Genomic DNA, 16,091 nt, shown 5'->3' with positions numbered 1-16,091 from the left:
ACTATCTTTGAAAAAAAAAGAAGAAAGGGAACTGGCCTTTTCTATGGATGTGTTGTGACAGGTGTCACCGAGTCAGTTGGGATTGAGCTTCGAAAAGAGAGTGATTGCTTGGAATAACGAACACGGGGAATGAAGGAACGGCTGTTTTCGTAGTCGAAAGACTGGGATGAGTTGGGTTGGCTAGTTATACACACTTCCAACAGCAGGAACAGTGACTTTCTTAAATCCCACCGGGGGGTGTGGTCGAACGGGACAAAGAGGTCAATGAAGTCGCTATCAATGGTTGGGTCCAGATCGAGGCTATACAATACCTATTGTGTCGAGTTTGCTTTGTCTAGCTGTCGAGCTCCGTCTTTGTTACTGCATGTAAAGGGCGCCACAACAACAACATCGGCTATGTCAGTTCTTTCAATGGCTTCCTACCTCGGCGACCTCGTTCGTCACTAAGCGGAGCCGCCGCGGGCCTGGCCGGACCTGATATTTACTGAGTAGGACTTACACGTCAAAAAACCAGCTATAACGGGCAATCATGGACGGCACCAATGGCCTGCCTTCTGCTTCATGTGTTTTTCTCAATTGGTATTCGTATCTATGGTACATGCAAGTTGAGCTATTGAGCGCTCCGAACGCTCTCTCATATGTCTGTAATGGAGTTAAAGCCCCATGACAATTGATGGGAGCGTCTGATCATAATAAGATAACTTCCTTTTCACCTATTCGCCTGTTGCTATGCAATGCCATGCCATGCTGCCATGAGAATGCCATGAGAACCATTGCCTCCGCCATATTGCTCTTTCGTTGTCGTAAATGCAAAGTCGTTTCGTCGTCAAAGTGTGTGGCCGGTTACAATGAAAGGGGTATCAAGTGCCAGGCGGCCTCAAGTGTAAACATGAGCCCGCGGGTCTCCAAATCGCAATTATCCATCGTGAATTGCCAAGAAATTAGGCCAAGTAGCGGTATGAAGCACGTCCGGTACCTGCGCCATGCTCGAACCGCTCCAGATACTCTCTGTCGATCAGATCTGTGATTCTGTTTTTGATGAGAAAAAGATCAGGCTTGAACTGTCCGCTGATCTGCTGGATGGCTTCCATAACGAGCTGTTGGTGTTCCAGCTCCTTCCGCTGCCTGTAGAGTGGGATATATGGTTAGCAGATGTCAAACGACAGGCAATTAAAATAATGAACACTTACTTCATGATACGAACCACGGCCGCATCGATCACGTACTTGCGAGTCTCCAGCGTCTTGCTGTCCGTTTCCTTTCTCTCCTCGTCATTCTCGACTTGATTGGCCACATTGACAATAGCAAGCTTCACCTTGAAGGTGGGAGAATGGAATGCATTGTTGAATGTGAATCGATCGCCAGGTGCAGATTTGGATGAAGGGTTGGGCTCCTTCAGGAGGATACGCCTGTTCTTGACGGCAGATAGACCTGTCAAGGTATTGACCAGGTCGGTTCGAGGAATATTCGTTCGCTCTTGGATTTGCTCGAACGACAAGGCCTCTCCATCGGGCAGATCATTGAACAAGAGCAATACAGGCATTGCATAGGTTGGTACTGTGAGTTCATATCGGCGGTCTTTAGACTTGGGGCCCGTTTTCTCACCGGGAACCTTGGGAAAGAAACTACGGATCTCTGCGGTGCCCGCGTTTGTGATCCAAGTAAGCTTGCGACCGGTGCGATCTTTGCTGTAGAAGCTGAAGAAGCTGTCCTGCAAAGACCGGATCTCGATGGGAAAGTTGATACCGGGTCCAGTCTGTTCTGGATTGGTATATCGTCCCACAACATCCTTGGGCCAGTTATTGCCGCCCAGGACATTGATGCTGAGGCCGATCTGATCGTTACTAGTCGCTCCCAGACCACGTACGTGCTTAGCGTACGCCTCGGTCATATCCTTGGACAGGCTGATATCCCTGAACATGCCCTCAAACTTGTAAGTGAAGGTGTTACCTAGCTCGCGCTTCATGCGCGAGATCATCTCCGTCTCCACTTCAAGATCACTGGACTTTTGGTGCAAGAGGCGACGACCAAGGTGCTTCTGGTAGTACGTTTCGAACCTGTCCCTGCTGTCGAGGTAGCGCAGAAGCGTGATAGCCTGCTCCAGGACTAGCTCCACTTCGGCCTCCGACTTGTCCTTCACACCTGCCTTCAGGTTGTGGTCGATGTAGAGAGACAAGTATTCGGCACTGCGCTCGAATCCGTTGATGAACTCCGCGAAGCTCTTCGTAAGGGCTGTCTGAAGCGTTAGGTCATCAGCGAAGCAGTCTGACAGAAGCCGGTCGAATCGGACTTTGAGAGCCAACACATCGGCAACCCATTTCACAGCAGCAGCAGTTAGCTGCGCAGAGGTGCTGCGCTTGTTCTTGGACTTGTCGCCGTTAGTAGCAGATCCTACATCGGCCATGACAGCAAAGTCTGTTTGTGCGAGGACCTTCTCGATTTCAAGACCCAACTCAATGACACGAGTGGACAAGGCAAACTTCAGTGCCGTCTTCTTGGGATCAATGCGCGAAACCAGCTGGTATAGAAGTTTGAGATCCTCAACTCGATCGTTGTCGATCATGGCCCGAACACCACTGCCGTCGAGATTCATGAACTCGTCGAGGTGCTTACTAATGAGTTCCTGCTCGACAACCGCAAGAATCTTGGGCAAACTCATGAGTGAGATTGTGGTAGCGCAACGATCAGACTCCTCGTCCAGTCGGCGCTGAGTGTGTCGCAGCCAGGTCGCAGCGTCGCCCTCTTGAAGCAGACGGTCGCATTCGTTCTTGTAGAACGTATGGCTGGAATCGAGGAAAACGGGCTCAAACACCTCAAAGTAAAGCTTCTCGTCTTCGTTCTCCTCATCGGTCTTGTGCAGAGACTCGAGCATGGTAGTGCAGCTGCGCAACAAGGCCTTGTCAATGACGTCTCCTTCTCGCTCCATGTTGATCTGATCTAGGATAGTAGCATTGAAAATATCAAACACGATGCAGTCCGACTCCTGGATGGAGGCGCGGAGGATGTGGTCGCGAAATAGACCGATGGTCGCAGCGAAGATAGTAGGGCGATTCTGGCCCTGAGTGAAACCTCGATCCAAATACATGAGGATGTCGGCTGTCATGTTCATGGAGGTATTGTGTTCCTCCCACGCCTCGCGGATACCCTTGAGAAATCTCTCGCCCATGGAGCGGCGCTCAACAACACTGGAGCCAGGGACATCGCTAAGGGTCATGGCCACCAGGTTTCTCGAGATCAGCTCGAAGATACGAGGACAGACCTTGTCGGTGAACCATCTCTCCTCAAACTGCTTCACGTTTTCATAAAGCCGGTCACCAGCTTTCTTGAGAACGATCTTGTAAGCGTAGCGGTACAGCTGCTCGAACGACAGACCGCTTGCGTTCTTCTGGTGGATGTCGCGTAGGGCCGACTCGAGCTGCTGCCAGTTGAATTCGAACTCGTCTGCATTTGGAGTAACGATCGGCTGCAGGTGGAAGAAGTAGTTAGCAGTTGGTACTGCGGGTGCCGGTCTCATCGGCAACGCCATGATGGCAGCGGTGAATGAGGATGATGGGATATGTGGTGATTTGGATGATGTCTTGGGAGATGAAGTGTGGGTGGGAGTGTGTGACGGTGGTTGAAGAGAAAAGGAAAGGAAAGATCGTGGAATCCAGCGCAGGAAGAGTCTGTGGTAGTTACACAGTATAAGGGAAGCTATCGTGACTGGTGGCCCGCATAAACAATGAGATGGATAGTAAGAATAGAAATATGAGCAGCGCAGTCACCCGATAATCACGATGTAGAACAAAAAGAGACTGGGTCCTATGTAAACGGGTAGGGAGGGTATCGTGGGGCAGCGGATTCGCGATCCCGAGGTGAGGAGCGAGTATAGAGGCAGGTGGGGGCGACGACAAGGTGAGTGATGGGTAGAGGGAAAGAACCGACGGCGAAGTGGGGACCAACAATCAAATAGCAAACGGGTATTAGGAAGGAGGCGCCGGCGCAGTGAGGGACGAGTATAGAGAAGGAACCGACGGCGGGGTGAGGGTCGAGTATACGATCGTGAACAAGGGGGTATATATGCTTACTCTTCTCGGGGGTCGAATTCTGTTCCCACCGCGCAGGGCGGAACCTCCCCTGCCTGTGATCATTGTTGCGGGTTCTGCTCGTTGAGACAGTCTATGACAATAGACGCAGGCGCATAGTATTGTCGCGAACGAAGGAGATTAGGGAGGCGATGTAAAAGAATCCAGTAGGAGAAGCCTCTCCCGCATTTTTTGGGTAGCTGGTTAATGACGGAGTTAAGAACGGCGGGCGAAGCAAGAAACGCAGTGTGGCAGTCGGGTGGCGAGACAATTGGACGGGTCTGGAAATTCGGGGGACTGCAAGCCCGCCACTTGCTCGTCGCAAGAGATAGTAGCGCGTATTGGGAGCTGGCGATGACACAGCTTTGGTGTTGAGATGAATATTACAAAAGAAGGGAATGGCTTCCACTAAGGCCGTCTTGAGAAGTCCAAACTGACTTGTCGAGCCTCACTGTAGCTCATGTGATTGGCTGAAGCTTGTCAAAGAGGCGCATTCCAGGTCACCCGCAACCAGGAACGTTGATTTGGCAAGCCGCAAGCCCCAAAACTGCCCCTCACACGGGCCTAAATGCCCCCATGCTTCACCCCACCATCCCGGAATAACCAAATGCCGGTACCGATCGGGCCGGTGCAGAGGGGTACCTAAGGGATTCTTATCAATCAACGTCATTCAATGCCAGGCACGCGAGCTTAAAATTAAAGGTTTGTCTAACGTATGCCATCCTTGTATGTGCCCAAGCTCCTTGACTGTAAAATCTTTATCAGGCCATTCATGAATGCTTATCACTCATCTGTTGCCTTTGAGGAACTCACTTAAGTTACTTTTACTCAATACCATCACACACTTTGTCCGCCTTATATGTCCGCCTTGTGCAAGAATTGACGGGCGTTTCGTTTACAAGGCCATAATTCCCAAGCTTGCTACATACATAACCCCTCGTGCTGGTGAACCTTCTTCCCCTTGGTCACTGAATTAGTAAGACCTCCCTTGTGGGTGCCATGGCTTCCAAACCCCGTGCCAATGCGCTGCAGACGTTAGCCCGCTCTGTAAGGGCCTCCGCCATCTCTCCTGCGCCTTTGCGGCCACATCTGCGCCCCTATCCGAGCCTACCGCGGACTCTCCAACCCGCCCAGTTCTCCCGGAGATATGCGCATGCCATACCAAAGCCGTCTCGACCAGCCCCTGCGGCAGCTTCTTCGCCATCGGAAGAGATCAAGCAGCGAAAGTTGCAGGAGCCCCATTATGAGTTGACCTTCACCTGTGTACCTTGCAGTGAACGGTCAACACATACCGTCTCCAAACAAGGGTACCATAAGGGCTCCGTCCTGATTACCTGCCCCTCTTGTCGCAACCGTCACGTCATAAGCGACCACCTGAACATCTTTGGCAATCGTAAGATCACAATTGAAGATCTCATGAGAGAACGCGGCCAATTGGTTAAGCGAGGCACCCTGGGCGAAGATGGCGATGTTGAGTTTTGGAGGATGGGACTGTGACGGAAAGGAATAAGGAGAAGGGAAACGAAGCCGAGTCATCGCCGGCGCAAAATGATGGAGCTTCTACGTCCCAGCAGTCCAGCAGTGTAAATCCTGCCGCCTCCGGGCCACTTGCCAACTCCCCAACACGTCCTCAGATAGGCGGCGCCCAACCCTCAGCTGCCAGCACCACGCCATCGAATCGACGCGAATTTTGTACCTTTGGGCGGCGCGATAGATATGTCGGTAGGTCCCCAAATGCCGGGAGTGATCAGTACGCAGCACTGAAATCTGCGCTCAGGAACCTTGATCAACAAACTATATGGGATTCCGACGCCCCGAGCTCTGAATTAGGGGATCTGGGCAGCAATCCTGGTCATGGTATATCACAGGAGAGTGCAGACGTCACAAACTCCAGTAACAGGGCGCATAAGCTTTGGGAAGACTCGGGGGACTCGGCTGCACAATCTGCGGCTTTGCTACGGCGAAGCCTGAAGGCTGTAAACGACCAAGTTCCATCTTTCCGCATAACTCAGTATAGCCCGTCTATGCGTATCAACAAACGGCCGTCGTTTGGCTCAGGGGTAAATTCGCAACTATCGATTGTCCCGCCCGAAAGCCTTGAGCGCGAGGCACCTGTTGACTTAGGGGAGCCGAAATTGGCTAGCGAAGGGGTGCCGGCGTTGACTAGGGAAGAGGAACCAAGCTTGCCGCGTCGGCAGGGTTTTCGACTACGTAAATATCAGGCGCTGACCGAGATATCAAAGCCCGAACGGAAACTGTTTGGGCAGCCCGAAGCACGGGTAGTACGGCAAAGAGTAGTGGGAGTGATAGAAGAGGCGGAAAGGAAAAGACGGGAGAGGGAGGAAAGGAAAAGACAGATGAAGCGGCAGCGGTTCACGATGCGCAAATATGCCGGTAGTGGACACACCCCAGGTTATATCGTGCGAGGCTTTGCGAAAGATGAGTCAAACCCAGCGGCCAAGGCCGCGAAACAGAGGCTGCAAGCCACCCCAGCGAAATTACTTGGACCCAAACGGAGAAGACCAAGGAAGCCCCCTCGCTCGCGCGTATCCAGCCCAAAGCCGTTTCCATAACGCCCCAAGAAAAAAACAAGCAGAGGAGAGAAGACCAGTTTTGTGTATGCATGGCCCTCGGGTGCTGGGGAACCAGTGCGAATCGCCGTTGTTAGGCCTAGAAAGAGGCAATTTACTTCCAGGATGGCTTGAAGTGGGAAAGCCCCCATGTGCAGCTAGCTACAGCTCGGGGCGGCCTTTGCGAACTGAACTCTTATGTGGTATACCAACCAGGATTGGCAGGATTGACGATCAGAGGAACTTGTACACTGTGTATAAACTATCGAAATTATGCACTTTCGGAGTTTAGGTAGAGAGGCAGGATATACCCCAATCAAGCAAGCATTCTTTAGAAGTGCCTGTTCTTTATTCAACGATCGTTTCATTCCTATTCTGCCTACTGTGTCGTGAAGTCAGTTTGGCTCCTGCGACCAAGGCCAATATAGAAAGCCATTGAAAATGGATCAGGGTACGTGTTCAGACCATCAAGGCAATAAAGTAGTACACTTGATCGCAAGACACTGGTCTGGTTTACCTGTGCTGCCCGTCCATTCATAAAAGTCCATCAGATCGGATAAACGGGCAACATTGTAATCGCATCAAACCACCCATCAATACGATTGCTCCATCACCGAGTCTTCGTCCTCACCCCCTCCGTACTTCAACCTGCCACACACGACGGCCACCTCGTAGCACAGCTCAAGCAGCTCTCACATTCGAGGGATGTGAGAGAAAGGAACAGTACAGGCAGAATGGTGTAGTGGCTATATAATAGACGTGCCCGTATCGATTGAACGGCATTCTGGTGTGGCAGGTAGCCTGCATGGTTCTAGTTCGTTAGGATTGTCCCAGTAGTTGATCTGTTGATCTCGTCTAGAAGCGATTGAGGCCCAGGTCATCCAACCGATTTTCTACTCGAGATACGAAGACCATTGAAATATACCGACAGTATCAGAACACATTCCTCTTGCTATGCCATGGGAAGATCCCCAACCAAGTTTGGTTTCACGCCTGGCATTTAACAGGATATATGCGGAGCTTGAAAAATAAGACTTGTTTTGAACACAATAATGAAATGAAATTGAATTTTCTCTATGGCCCAGATGCCGATCGTAGGGTATTATATCTACTGTAGTTTCCTCTACGGGAACGCCCTCTTTTTCCCCTCAGGTCCCTACAATTATTAGTACCTGCCGCCCTGTCTGCGAGCCCGCTGGTCGCCCTTCTTCTCCTTCCGCCTCTTGACCTTCCTTATCCAACCGGCCCTTCTTCCACTTCCCGTACTTCTCGGGCGCCGCGACCGCCTCGATCTTACGCTTCCTAGCGCGTCCCTCGCGGCGCCTCCTCGCCGCTTCTCGGACGGCGTACAGCTCCATGGTGTAGGCCTCGGTGCCCATCTTCTTCTGCAGCACGTCCATGCTCTCCTCGGCCTTGACGCGCAGGGCGTCGTATCTTGGCTGGAAGGTGTCCTCCACTGACGACGGCACAGTGATGTTGGGGTCGGTCAGATGGTGCAGAGGAGTGAGGAGCATGTTCAGCGACGGCTGGATGGTGGCGGGTTCGAGGGTGCTGATGAACAGGTGCAGCAAGTTCATGGCAGCCACCTTGGGCACAAGCGCGGCCGTGCGAGGCGGCGTCTCGGCGATAAGAATATCTGACAGGAAGTTGAAAAGTGTGTGCAGAGTTATCTTTGTTTTCGGCTGCTCGGGCTCGTCGAATCCACCCCATTCCTCCTTTTCCGATTCCGAGTCCGGAGCATTCTGCTCTTCATTGTCTGCATCTGAGTTCTGGTCGGAAACCGCAGGCTTCGGGTCGAGGAACTTGGCCAGCCTGACTAGAGTGAGGACAACTTCGGAAGCCAGGGCTTCATCAATGGGCGTCGGTTGTTGTTTGGTAGACATCGCATCATCTTGGAAAGCACCATTGGCCTTCTTAGCCATGCGCTTCTTCCACCTTGAGATTGTGCCAGGATCCAGTAGCCCCACAGCAAGTACAGTGAGGGCTTCGACAGTGGTTTTGTCAAGCTGCAACCCATGAGATCCAACCAAAGCATCCTTCTTCGTATCTGAGCTGTCCTGCTTGTAGAAATCATCCAGATACAAGTTCAGGAGCTTAATGCTCGAAAGCTTCAGAGTTGGGTGTTCAGATGTTAGTGGCTTTGCGATCGCATGCCAAAGTCCCTCGTGCGAGAGGATTTGTTTGGGAAACCTCTGCATCAGAATGGGGACGTTCTGTACAACAGTATTGACAAGCTCCCAATCTGAGCCGTCATAGAAGTCGTCCAAGACTTTGATCATACTCTTGATCACCAGCATCAGATCACTCTCGTCTCGTGATGTAGGTTCCTTGGCGTCGAAGTAAAGACAGAAACTCTGTATAGCTAAACCAAACACCGAGAGCTTCTTCTGGTCACCATCCTGTTCAAGCCACCCGCGTGGAAGCGCGAGGAACTTGGATGTTCGCTCTTTGTCGGCTTTGCGGAATATCTCCTTGATCAGTTCTCCTGCTGCCAGGCGACATTTTTCACTGTCATCATTGGCGAGCCTCAAGACCAGAGGGATGAAACAGTTGGTTGCAACCTCCTGCACAAAATCATCTGCAGACTTCATGAGGAGTAGATGGATGATTTCCATGACTGATAGGCGCCCGCCCTCACGCTCATAATCCAGGTTAGCAACAATGAACTTGAGCTGTTTAGCCCACCGGTTCTTCTTCTGCGGATAATCGCGCAAGAACTGGAAGAAGGCACCACGGGCTAAATCACGGGTATCTTTGTCGTCGTTGGTAATCATAACTCCTCCAACATAGTCAAGGGTATCGTACACCGATGCGGTTTCGATCTTGCGGTCCAATACAGAACGAAGGAAATTGAAGGTGACGTGTCGATACAACGGCTCTGTCAAGTCGTCCTTGAGCTTGCCGAGAAGCATATCGGTCCCAGCATCATTGATCTTGGTGTCCCTCCGATCTCTCAATATAATGGAGATGAGTTTCAACGCAGTTTGAGCTAGATCAGATGTCGTAGATGTTGAGATGGCCATGCTCCTTACAGCATCCTTGGCTGAGATCTTGTAGAGTTTTGTCAACTCATCTGTTTTAAAAGGAACCTTCACGATGACTTGAAGAAGCTTGTATGCCGCGATCTTCACCTCTTCTTCTCCTTCAACGACAGCATCGCCGATGATGGGTATAAAGCCAGCAATATTACCAGCATTTCGAAGAGAGTCGTGCTTCCTGAAGACAGATCGCAAAACGTCCAAGGAAAACCGAACGAGCTTATACGCATGCTTGCTCGTCCCACCACGTTCGCCACTCTTCTTGGCGCCCTTTTGAACCAGATAGCGTCGAAGCTTGTAATCGAGTTTGACCTCAGCCTTTGGCTTTCGGCTATTGTAAACCCCTTGAACAACCTCGTAACAGAAGACGAGTGTCTCCCGACTTTCCGCTGCTGCATTGCTAAGCAAACCATTGGCGATGCGGGTTAGCAGCTCGTCAATCTTGCGAACCATCTTCAGGTCGAGCTTTTCCAGGAGAAGAGCCTGCAGAGGTCGGACAAGCTCAACCAAATGGTCAATGGAGGCTGTCCTTGCAATGAGCTCCATCGAATCCTGGCTCTTGCTGCTCTTGACCTCCTTTGTCTTGCTTGTATACTCCTCTGCATCCTTCTCCTGTCCCGTGATACCAAAAATGTCATCCATGATGATTGTTACAATCTTGTCCAAACAATAGTCCAGGTCACCTGGTTGGAACTGTGGGATCACATGGACAAGAATGGTATGCATGGTGTATGAGAGAACATGCAGTTGGTAGCCTTTGGTTAAGGCGCCTCGCAGCTCGTCCAGAATAAAGCCAAAGCAAGAAGCTCCCAGGAGCGAGCTCATCTTGGCCAGCGTATCTCGCGCCATTTCGCGAGCGTCCCATGCTTTGCTTCGCAGAATTTGAGAGATGTCCGACAAGACGCCAGGGAGCTTCTGCTCAAGGATCTCTGTTGGAAGTAGCTTGAGCAGCTTCACAATGATGATACCAACAGGTACTCGCGAGCTGACCGTAGTTTCATCCTTTTCGCGGATGTAGTCCAAAAGAGATGGTAGAATATTTGACGTTATGTCTTCGTTGAATTTCTCTGGAGCAGGCATCGTCTGAGCCAGCCGATACTTTTTTGTCGGCTGGGCTTGCGTCGATCCATCGTCTACATCCATCGAATCCGAGTCGCGCTCAGAAGCTGCAATAGAAAGACTGTCCACGATCTTTCCCAAAAGTCGAACGAGCTGCTTCTGTGAGTCTGGTTTGGACTCGATATAGCCGCTGTAGCGCTTCAGAATGGCACGGAATTGCGGCCATTCCAGCGAGATTGCCAGGTCGGAAATCGTGGTGGTCGCTTGCGCGCCAACTCCGTGATCATCAGTTCCATCTTCCCGGTCGAAGATGAAGTGTTCGAGTAACGGGACGAAGAAATGCGCAAGGTTTCGACTGCTCAGCTCAGAATGGAAGTTGACCTTTGATAACAATTGTAGAGCTCGCATCTGTCTCGATGTCGCTGGGCTGAGAATGTGACTGAAGAAACTAGGGTCTGAGTCCTGCTCGTCGGGAGGAGGATCCAGACCAACGAGATCACTCACTGGCGTCCAGGAAGGTAGGTGCGATACGAGATACCCCAAGACGCGGATGATCTCACGTCTGACTGTCTCCGAAGATTCTCGAGCCCCGGAGTATATGGCCGGTAGAACGATATCACTGAGCATACCCTCGTGTATGGCCCTGTCAGTTCCAGTGGATACTTTAACAGCATCGGTAAAACGGCAGAGGGCGTCGGCTGAGTTCATTGAAAGGATACCGTATTCCTCATCATGCTTGACATAGAAAAGCAGGTTGTGAAGCAGAGGCTGCCATTGTCGAGGATTGAAGGGGGGCTCTCGTGGTTTGGAGAGGCTGTTGAATGCAGCCAACCTCGTGTTATAATCGGGCTCATCAATTCTTCCCTCTTTGAACGAGTTGAGGTCAGAGCACAAAGCAGCTACCTCAACGACCGTGGTGTCCTCCTCGGCAAATACGGCTAGAACCTTGGAGAGCGACAGCCGATTGGGTCTGTCCTTGAAGAAGCCAAACAGAGATGAGATCGTAGTGTAGATTCGCTGCCGAAGCTCTGTATTTGACCGAAGACCTTCAAGTTGAAGGAAGGTTTGAAGGATGGTGAGAATGCTTCCCTTCACCTTCGGGTTTACTCGGCGGGAAGGCTGGTTGAGGAGGAACACCGAAATCTCGATGAGTCCTGGGGCATGTTCTGATTGCTGGACGATCGGAGAAAGTTCGACGATGGTATCGATACAGGCGACCAACAAGTCCTTCCCAACTTGAATCTCCGCATCGTTGTCAAGGTCCTTGCCTGTAGCTTGGTTTGTTCTCAGAGCACCCCCAATCTTGCCTAAGATGAGCTCCAGGTTGCGGTCGATCAAGTCTTCCTTGATAATCTCATTGAACCCAGACTCTGCTGCGGGGGCCTGGGAAAGCTTGACTAGATTCCGTACTATGCTGAGCGTGAACACTCGCACTTCATCTTTCGCTTTCTTATTCGCCAAGCAGTCCATGAGTTTGGGGATAATTCGATCATCGACGCTCAAGAAAAAGGCAGTTCTTGGCATCATTGACAGAGTTGACAGGAACTGGAAAGTACCGGAAATGCCCTGGGTGTTCTCAACTGCAAAGTTGTCGAGCCGAGGACTCACAACCTCCTTGATGAGCATATCTTTGTACGGGTCCCAGTTAAAGGCCGGTGCGTTGCGTAAGAGTGAGATGACACACTTCAATGAGATAGTGCGTACATCGCGAACGAGAGAGGCATCATTGTCTGACAACTCATCATCAGCTTCCCCCTCGGCTGCTTCTTCTGACGCCTCGTTATCTGGCTGATCGTCTCCGACTTTCTCGGCGGTATGCCCCAGTTTTCGGCATGCAGTGACAAGACAGTAGAGAACGGCGTTCAGGATGGTATCCGCATACTTTTCGACACTGACCCCAAGCTCGTTGATGATGATGGTTGCCATGTTCAGGAAGCCAACCTGCTTGCGCGCATTCACCTGCTTATACGTGCTCATAGGATCCTGACTGAGAATATCTTCGCGTATACCAGCGTTATCGAGGACCACCTTTCCACGAAGGTCCCCAAGAGCAACCTGAAGAAAGTCGCCGATATCTTCGACAGTGAGATTTCTCAGCACTGCGAGCCGTGTTGCCTGCAAACCGCCCCGACCGCTTGCGACGCCTTTCTTGGATATAGTCCTACCGTACAAGAGCCTGAGCAGGACGGGCATCATCTCAGCACGGTGTTCGGGCTGCACCTTGTTGTCACCTTGAAACAGCACGGTGAGCTCGTTCTTGAATCTTGCTTCGTCCAGGAGATATACCAAGTTTTCTTGGTAAGGCTTGACGCCTTCTTGCTTCCATGCGAGTATAGCTTTGAGCGCGGACTTCTGGATATCAATGTCGCCGTTGGCAAGTAGATGGAGAAGCGAGTCATAAACCATCTGTTGCTGAGAGAGAACCCTGGGATTAATGAACTTCGAAAAGACAGCAAGCAGAGCTTTTCGGTCAGCTAATGACCACGGCTTCCCGGCACTATGGTCTGAGTCGAATTCCATAGCCTCTCGATCCTCCTCATGCGAGCTCCATGACAGAAAGATTGGCACAATGATTTTTGACCGCTTCTCAATCAAGGACGGTACAGCTGACATGACTTTGAGTGCTTGAGAGCGAGATGTTTTCGGCACTATGGGCACAAGTTGCTGATTCTCTTCGACCATGGGAACATATTGCTGGTTTTCCTCAAACGTCTCGAATAAAATGTCTGCTGGGTTTACAATTACTCTGTCTTGAGTTTTGGCGTTTCGCAGCAATCGATCAAGGTTGAGACACTCAAAGTCAGTCAGCCCCTTTCTGAAAGGGGGGGGGTGGATTCGCCCTTTCCAGTATCGCCAGCAAGTTCGTCTTGAAGTGCTGATCTTCCCTTAACCCATTTGAATGCGCGATCACAGATCGCTTCCTCACTACTTGCTGTTTGGCTGACTTGCTGCAATGCTTCAAGGACTGACTCCCAGACCGGGGATACCTTAACTGTCATCATACCGAATAGAAACGATGGTATAGCTTGACGAAGCCAGGATCCCTGATCCACTTGTGAGTAGACCAAACCCAGTTTTCGAAGATGTACAGAGATTGCGCGAATGTTTTCAAGGTCTAGCGGCATCTGTTGGACCTGCAGCATATTCGCGAGAGCGTCCAATTGGTCTGGGGCAATATCGAGTTTCACGAGCAGTCTCAAAGAGGCGGTGCGCAAAGGGGACGAGTCCAGAGAAAGATTACTGATAAGACTCCTTAGCAGGGGGTCATCCTCTCTTTTGGGGGTAGCACTCCCGCCGCTTTGAGAATCTTGACCATCCGAATCCTGTACTTGGTCCTCATACGTATGCATGGCCTCCAAAAACGGAGTGAGAGTGCAGTACCGAGGGGCAGCAGCTCGTAGAAGGGGACGCAGCGACTTTTCGAACGGCGCAGCGACCGCTTTGCTCATGCGCAGATATGCATGGAATCCCTGGCTAACTATGAAGCGAGCTTCATCGGTCGGGGGCGATTGCGATGGCCGCAGGGCAAGCTTCAGCTTCCTTAACAATACTTCGCGTATTGGCCCGATGGTTGATGGGTGTATAGTACAGCATTCGAGCAACTGCAGCAGCGCCGAATACTTTGGGAGACATTTGTCACGCCACGTCTTGGGGTCCTTGTCATAGGCACTCGAGGCCCCCTCCTCCGGGAACGTAGAAATCTCCAGTCGCTCGAATTTCCTTACAATATGAGACTGCCATGACTGCGGAAGAGTGAAGGTTTCTGGCTCCCTAGGTGACGGTAGGGCCCTCTGGTTTACCATACGGGGGATTAAAACACAAAGCATGTCCTCATTGGAATCATCCGACCAGTGGGATACAACGAACCTGGTGGATGTGGTCAGTTCTCGTCCACCAAACGTGATGGAATACTACTCACTTCTGAAACTCTTTCAAGAAAAGACTGCGGAACCGCGAAGCATCAAGGTCTGATAAATAGGAGCAAAACGGAATGAACCATTTCATAAGGGGCTCTCGAGTCAGTATCCTCACGATGTGAGCCATGTGAGGGATAATGGCATCCATCGAGGAGACATTCCAGATAATAGCCGTTTTCACTAAGATGAAACGCCAGATCGCGATGTGATCAGTATTGTCAAGCAACGAGGGCTCGCTACAGAGGCCCTGCAGTGACTTCTGTAGACAGTCCAGCAGTGCGCTCCAGTCGTTGATTCTGTTGCCTCTCCGAACACCAGCCACGGTTCCCAGGACTCTAACATAGAGGATGTTCTGTAACGGAGTTTTGTTGTCCGCCTCATCTTTGGTTTTCTGCTCGTAAATAGCATCTGCGATCGGCCCGAAAGTGTCGGCGGTGGTATGGTGAATGATACTGACGGTAATACCACAGACAAGACCTGCCCAAGTAGGCATTGAGTCATCTGTGGATACCAAGTCCTCCGCGGGTACTGAGGCAAGAAGAGCCTGGAACGTAGTTGGCCCTGTCGTATGAACGTTATTTCCCTGGCCCTTGATAGCTTCGGCAAACATGGTCATCAGACCGTGGTAGAATAGGCCATATTGTCGGTCTCCTCGAATAGAGGCCAGGTCCTTTCGCGCGTGTTCTATAATGATTGGAAGGGACTTCTCGCGATGCGACGGCGAGGCAGCCTTTTTAATCAAAAAGCTCATAGCCTCGGCGGCGAACCGGGCGATATGAGGGGGGTTTCGGGCCTTTCCCAACAGCGGTGCTATGACATCAAAGGTCGGGCGCAGGTCTGCTACTAATAGCCTTGACAAATACTTGAACAAGAAAGCCAGGGAGGCAAAGGTCCATTCGATTATATCTGCGTCTTGACGGCTACCCGCAATATTGGCTATGAGGACGAGGGCTCTTGCGTAGTGCTTCTCGAATCGTGTACCCAGATCGTGGGCGAAGGCCGTCAGCAGGTCGAGTAGTGACTCGAGTGATTCCTTCTCTTGAAGTGATGTGTATTTCTCCAACAAGTCCATAATCTTGTCCTCGTAATGCAATATCTGGGGGAGACTGTCGCAGAACAGGCGTACTTCCCCTCTTGAAAGAGGTGAAGCCTTTGGATATATCCAGGTCGGACCATTTCTCCAGGCCATTTCGAAAATAGGAGGTAGTGACGTCTAAATCTTCGGCGTTGAGGTCGTGGCGGCGGACTTTGCGAAGAGGGTCGAGGGAGTGAAGTTTGGCGATTTTGGTGGTGAAGGACTCCCACCGGTGATTTTTCTGGTGAAGAGTGCCATACTTGCCCTTTCGGGACTTGATTATACGTCCCGACAGCGTAGGGGCCATCGCAGCGATTTGGAGAACACAAACACAACGGAAAGTACGGTCGGTGGTGATCAGAGATGTG

General features: G+C 51.3%; 3 protein-coding genes across 3 annotated transcripts; 1 reads left to right on the top strand and 2 right to left on the bottom strand.

Moving 5' to 3' along the window:
- Positions 1 to 941: 941 nt before the first annotated feature.
- Positions 942 to 3,526, bottom strand: PG994_012169 (Cullin-3; the record flags this gene model as incomplete). The annotated part of the gene is made up of 2 exons (XM_066863578.1): positions 942 to 1,125; positions 1,191 to 3,526. 2 exons carry the CDS (start codon positions 3,524 to 3,526, stop codon positions 942 to 944), a joined length of 2,520 nt encoding a protein of 839 aa, XP_066712688.1.
- Positions 3,527 to 5,063: 1,537 nt separating this feature from the next.
- Positions 5,064 to 5,561, top strand: PG994_012168 (DNL zinc finger; the record flags this gene model as incomplete). The annotated part of the gene is made up of 1 exon (XM_066863577.1): positions 5,064 to 5,561. The coding sequence occupies one exon, from the start codon at positions 5,064 to 5,066 to the stop codon at positions 5,559 to 5,561; it is 498 nt and encodes a 165-aa protein (XP_066712687.1).
- Positions 5,562 to 7,782: 2,221 nt separating this feature from the next.
- Positions 7,783 to 16,030, bottom strand: PG994_012167 (uncharacterized protein; the record flags this gene model as incomplete). The annotated part of the gene is made up of 4 exons (XM_066863576.1): positions 7,783 to 13,616; positions 13,736 to 14,598; positions 14,651 to 15,754; positions 15,822 to 16,030. The coding sequence occupies 4 exons, from the start codon at positions 16,028 to 16,030 to the stop codon at positions 7,783 to 7,785; spliced, it is 8,010 nt and encodes a 2,669-aa protein (XP_066712686.1).
- Between the last annotated feature and the right edge of the window lie 61 nt (positions 16,031 to 16,091).

The sequence above is a fragment of the Apiospora phragmitis genome (assembly GCF_038363925.1).
Source record: "Apiospora phragmitis strain CBS 135458 chromosome Unknown utg000010l:1.0-9815664.0:1.0-9183399.0, whole genome shotgun sequence".
Lineage (NCBI taxonomy): Eukaryota > Fungi > Ascomycota > Sordariomycetes > Amphisphaeriales > Apiosporaceae > Apiospora > Apiospora phragmitis.
This window is presented reverse-complemented; position numbering and strand designations above follow the sequence as displayed.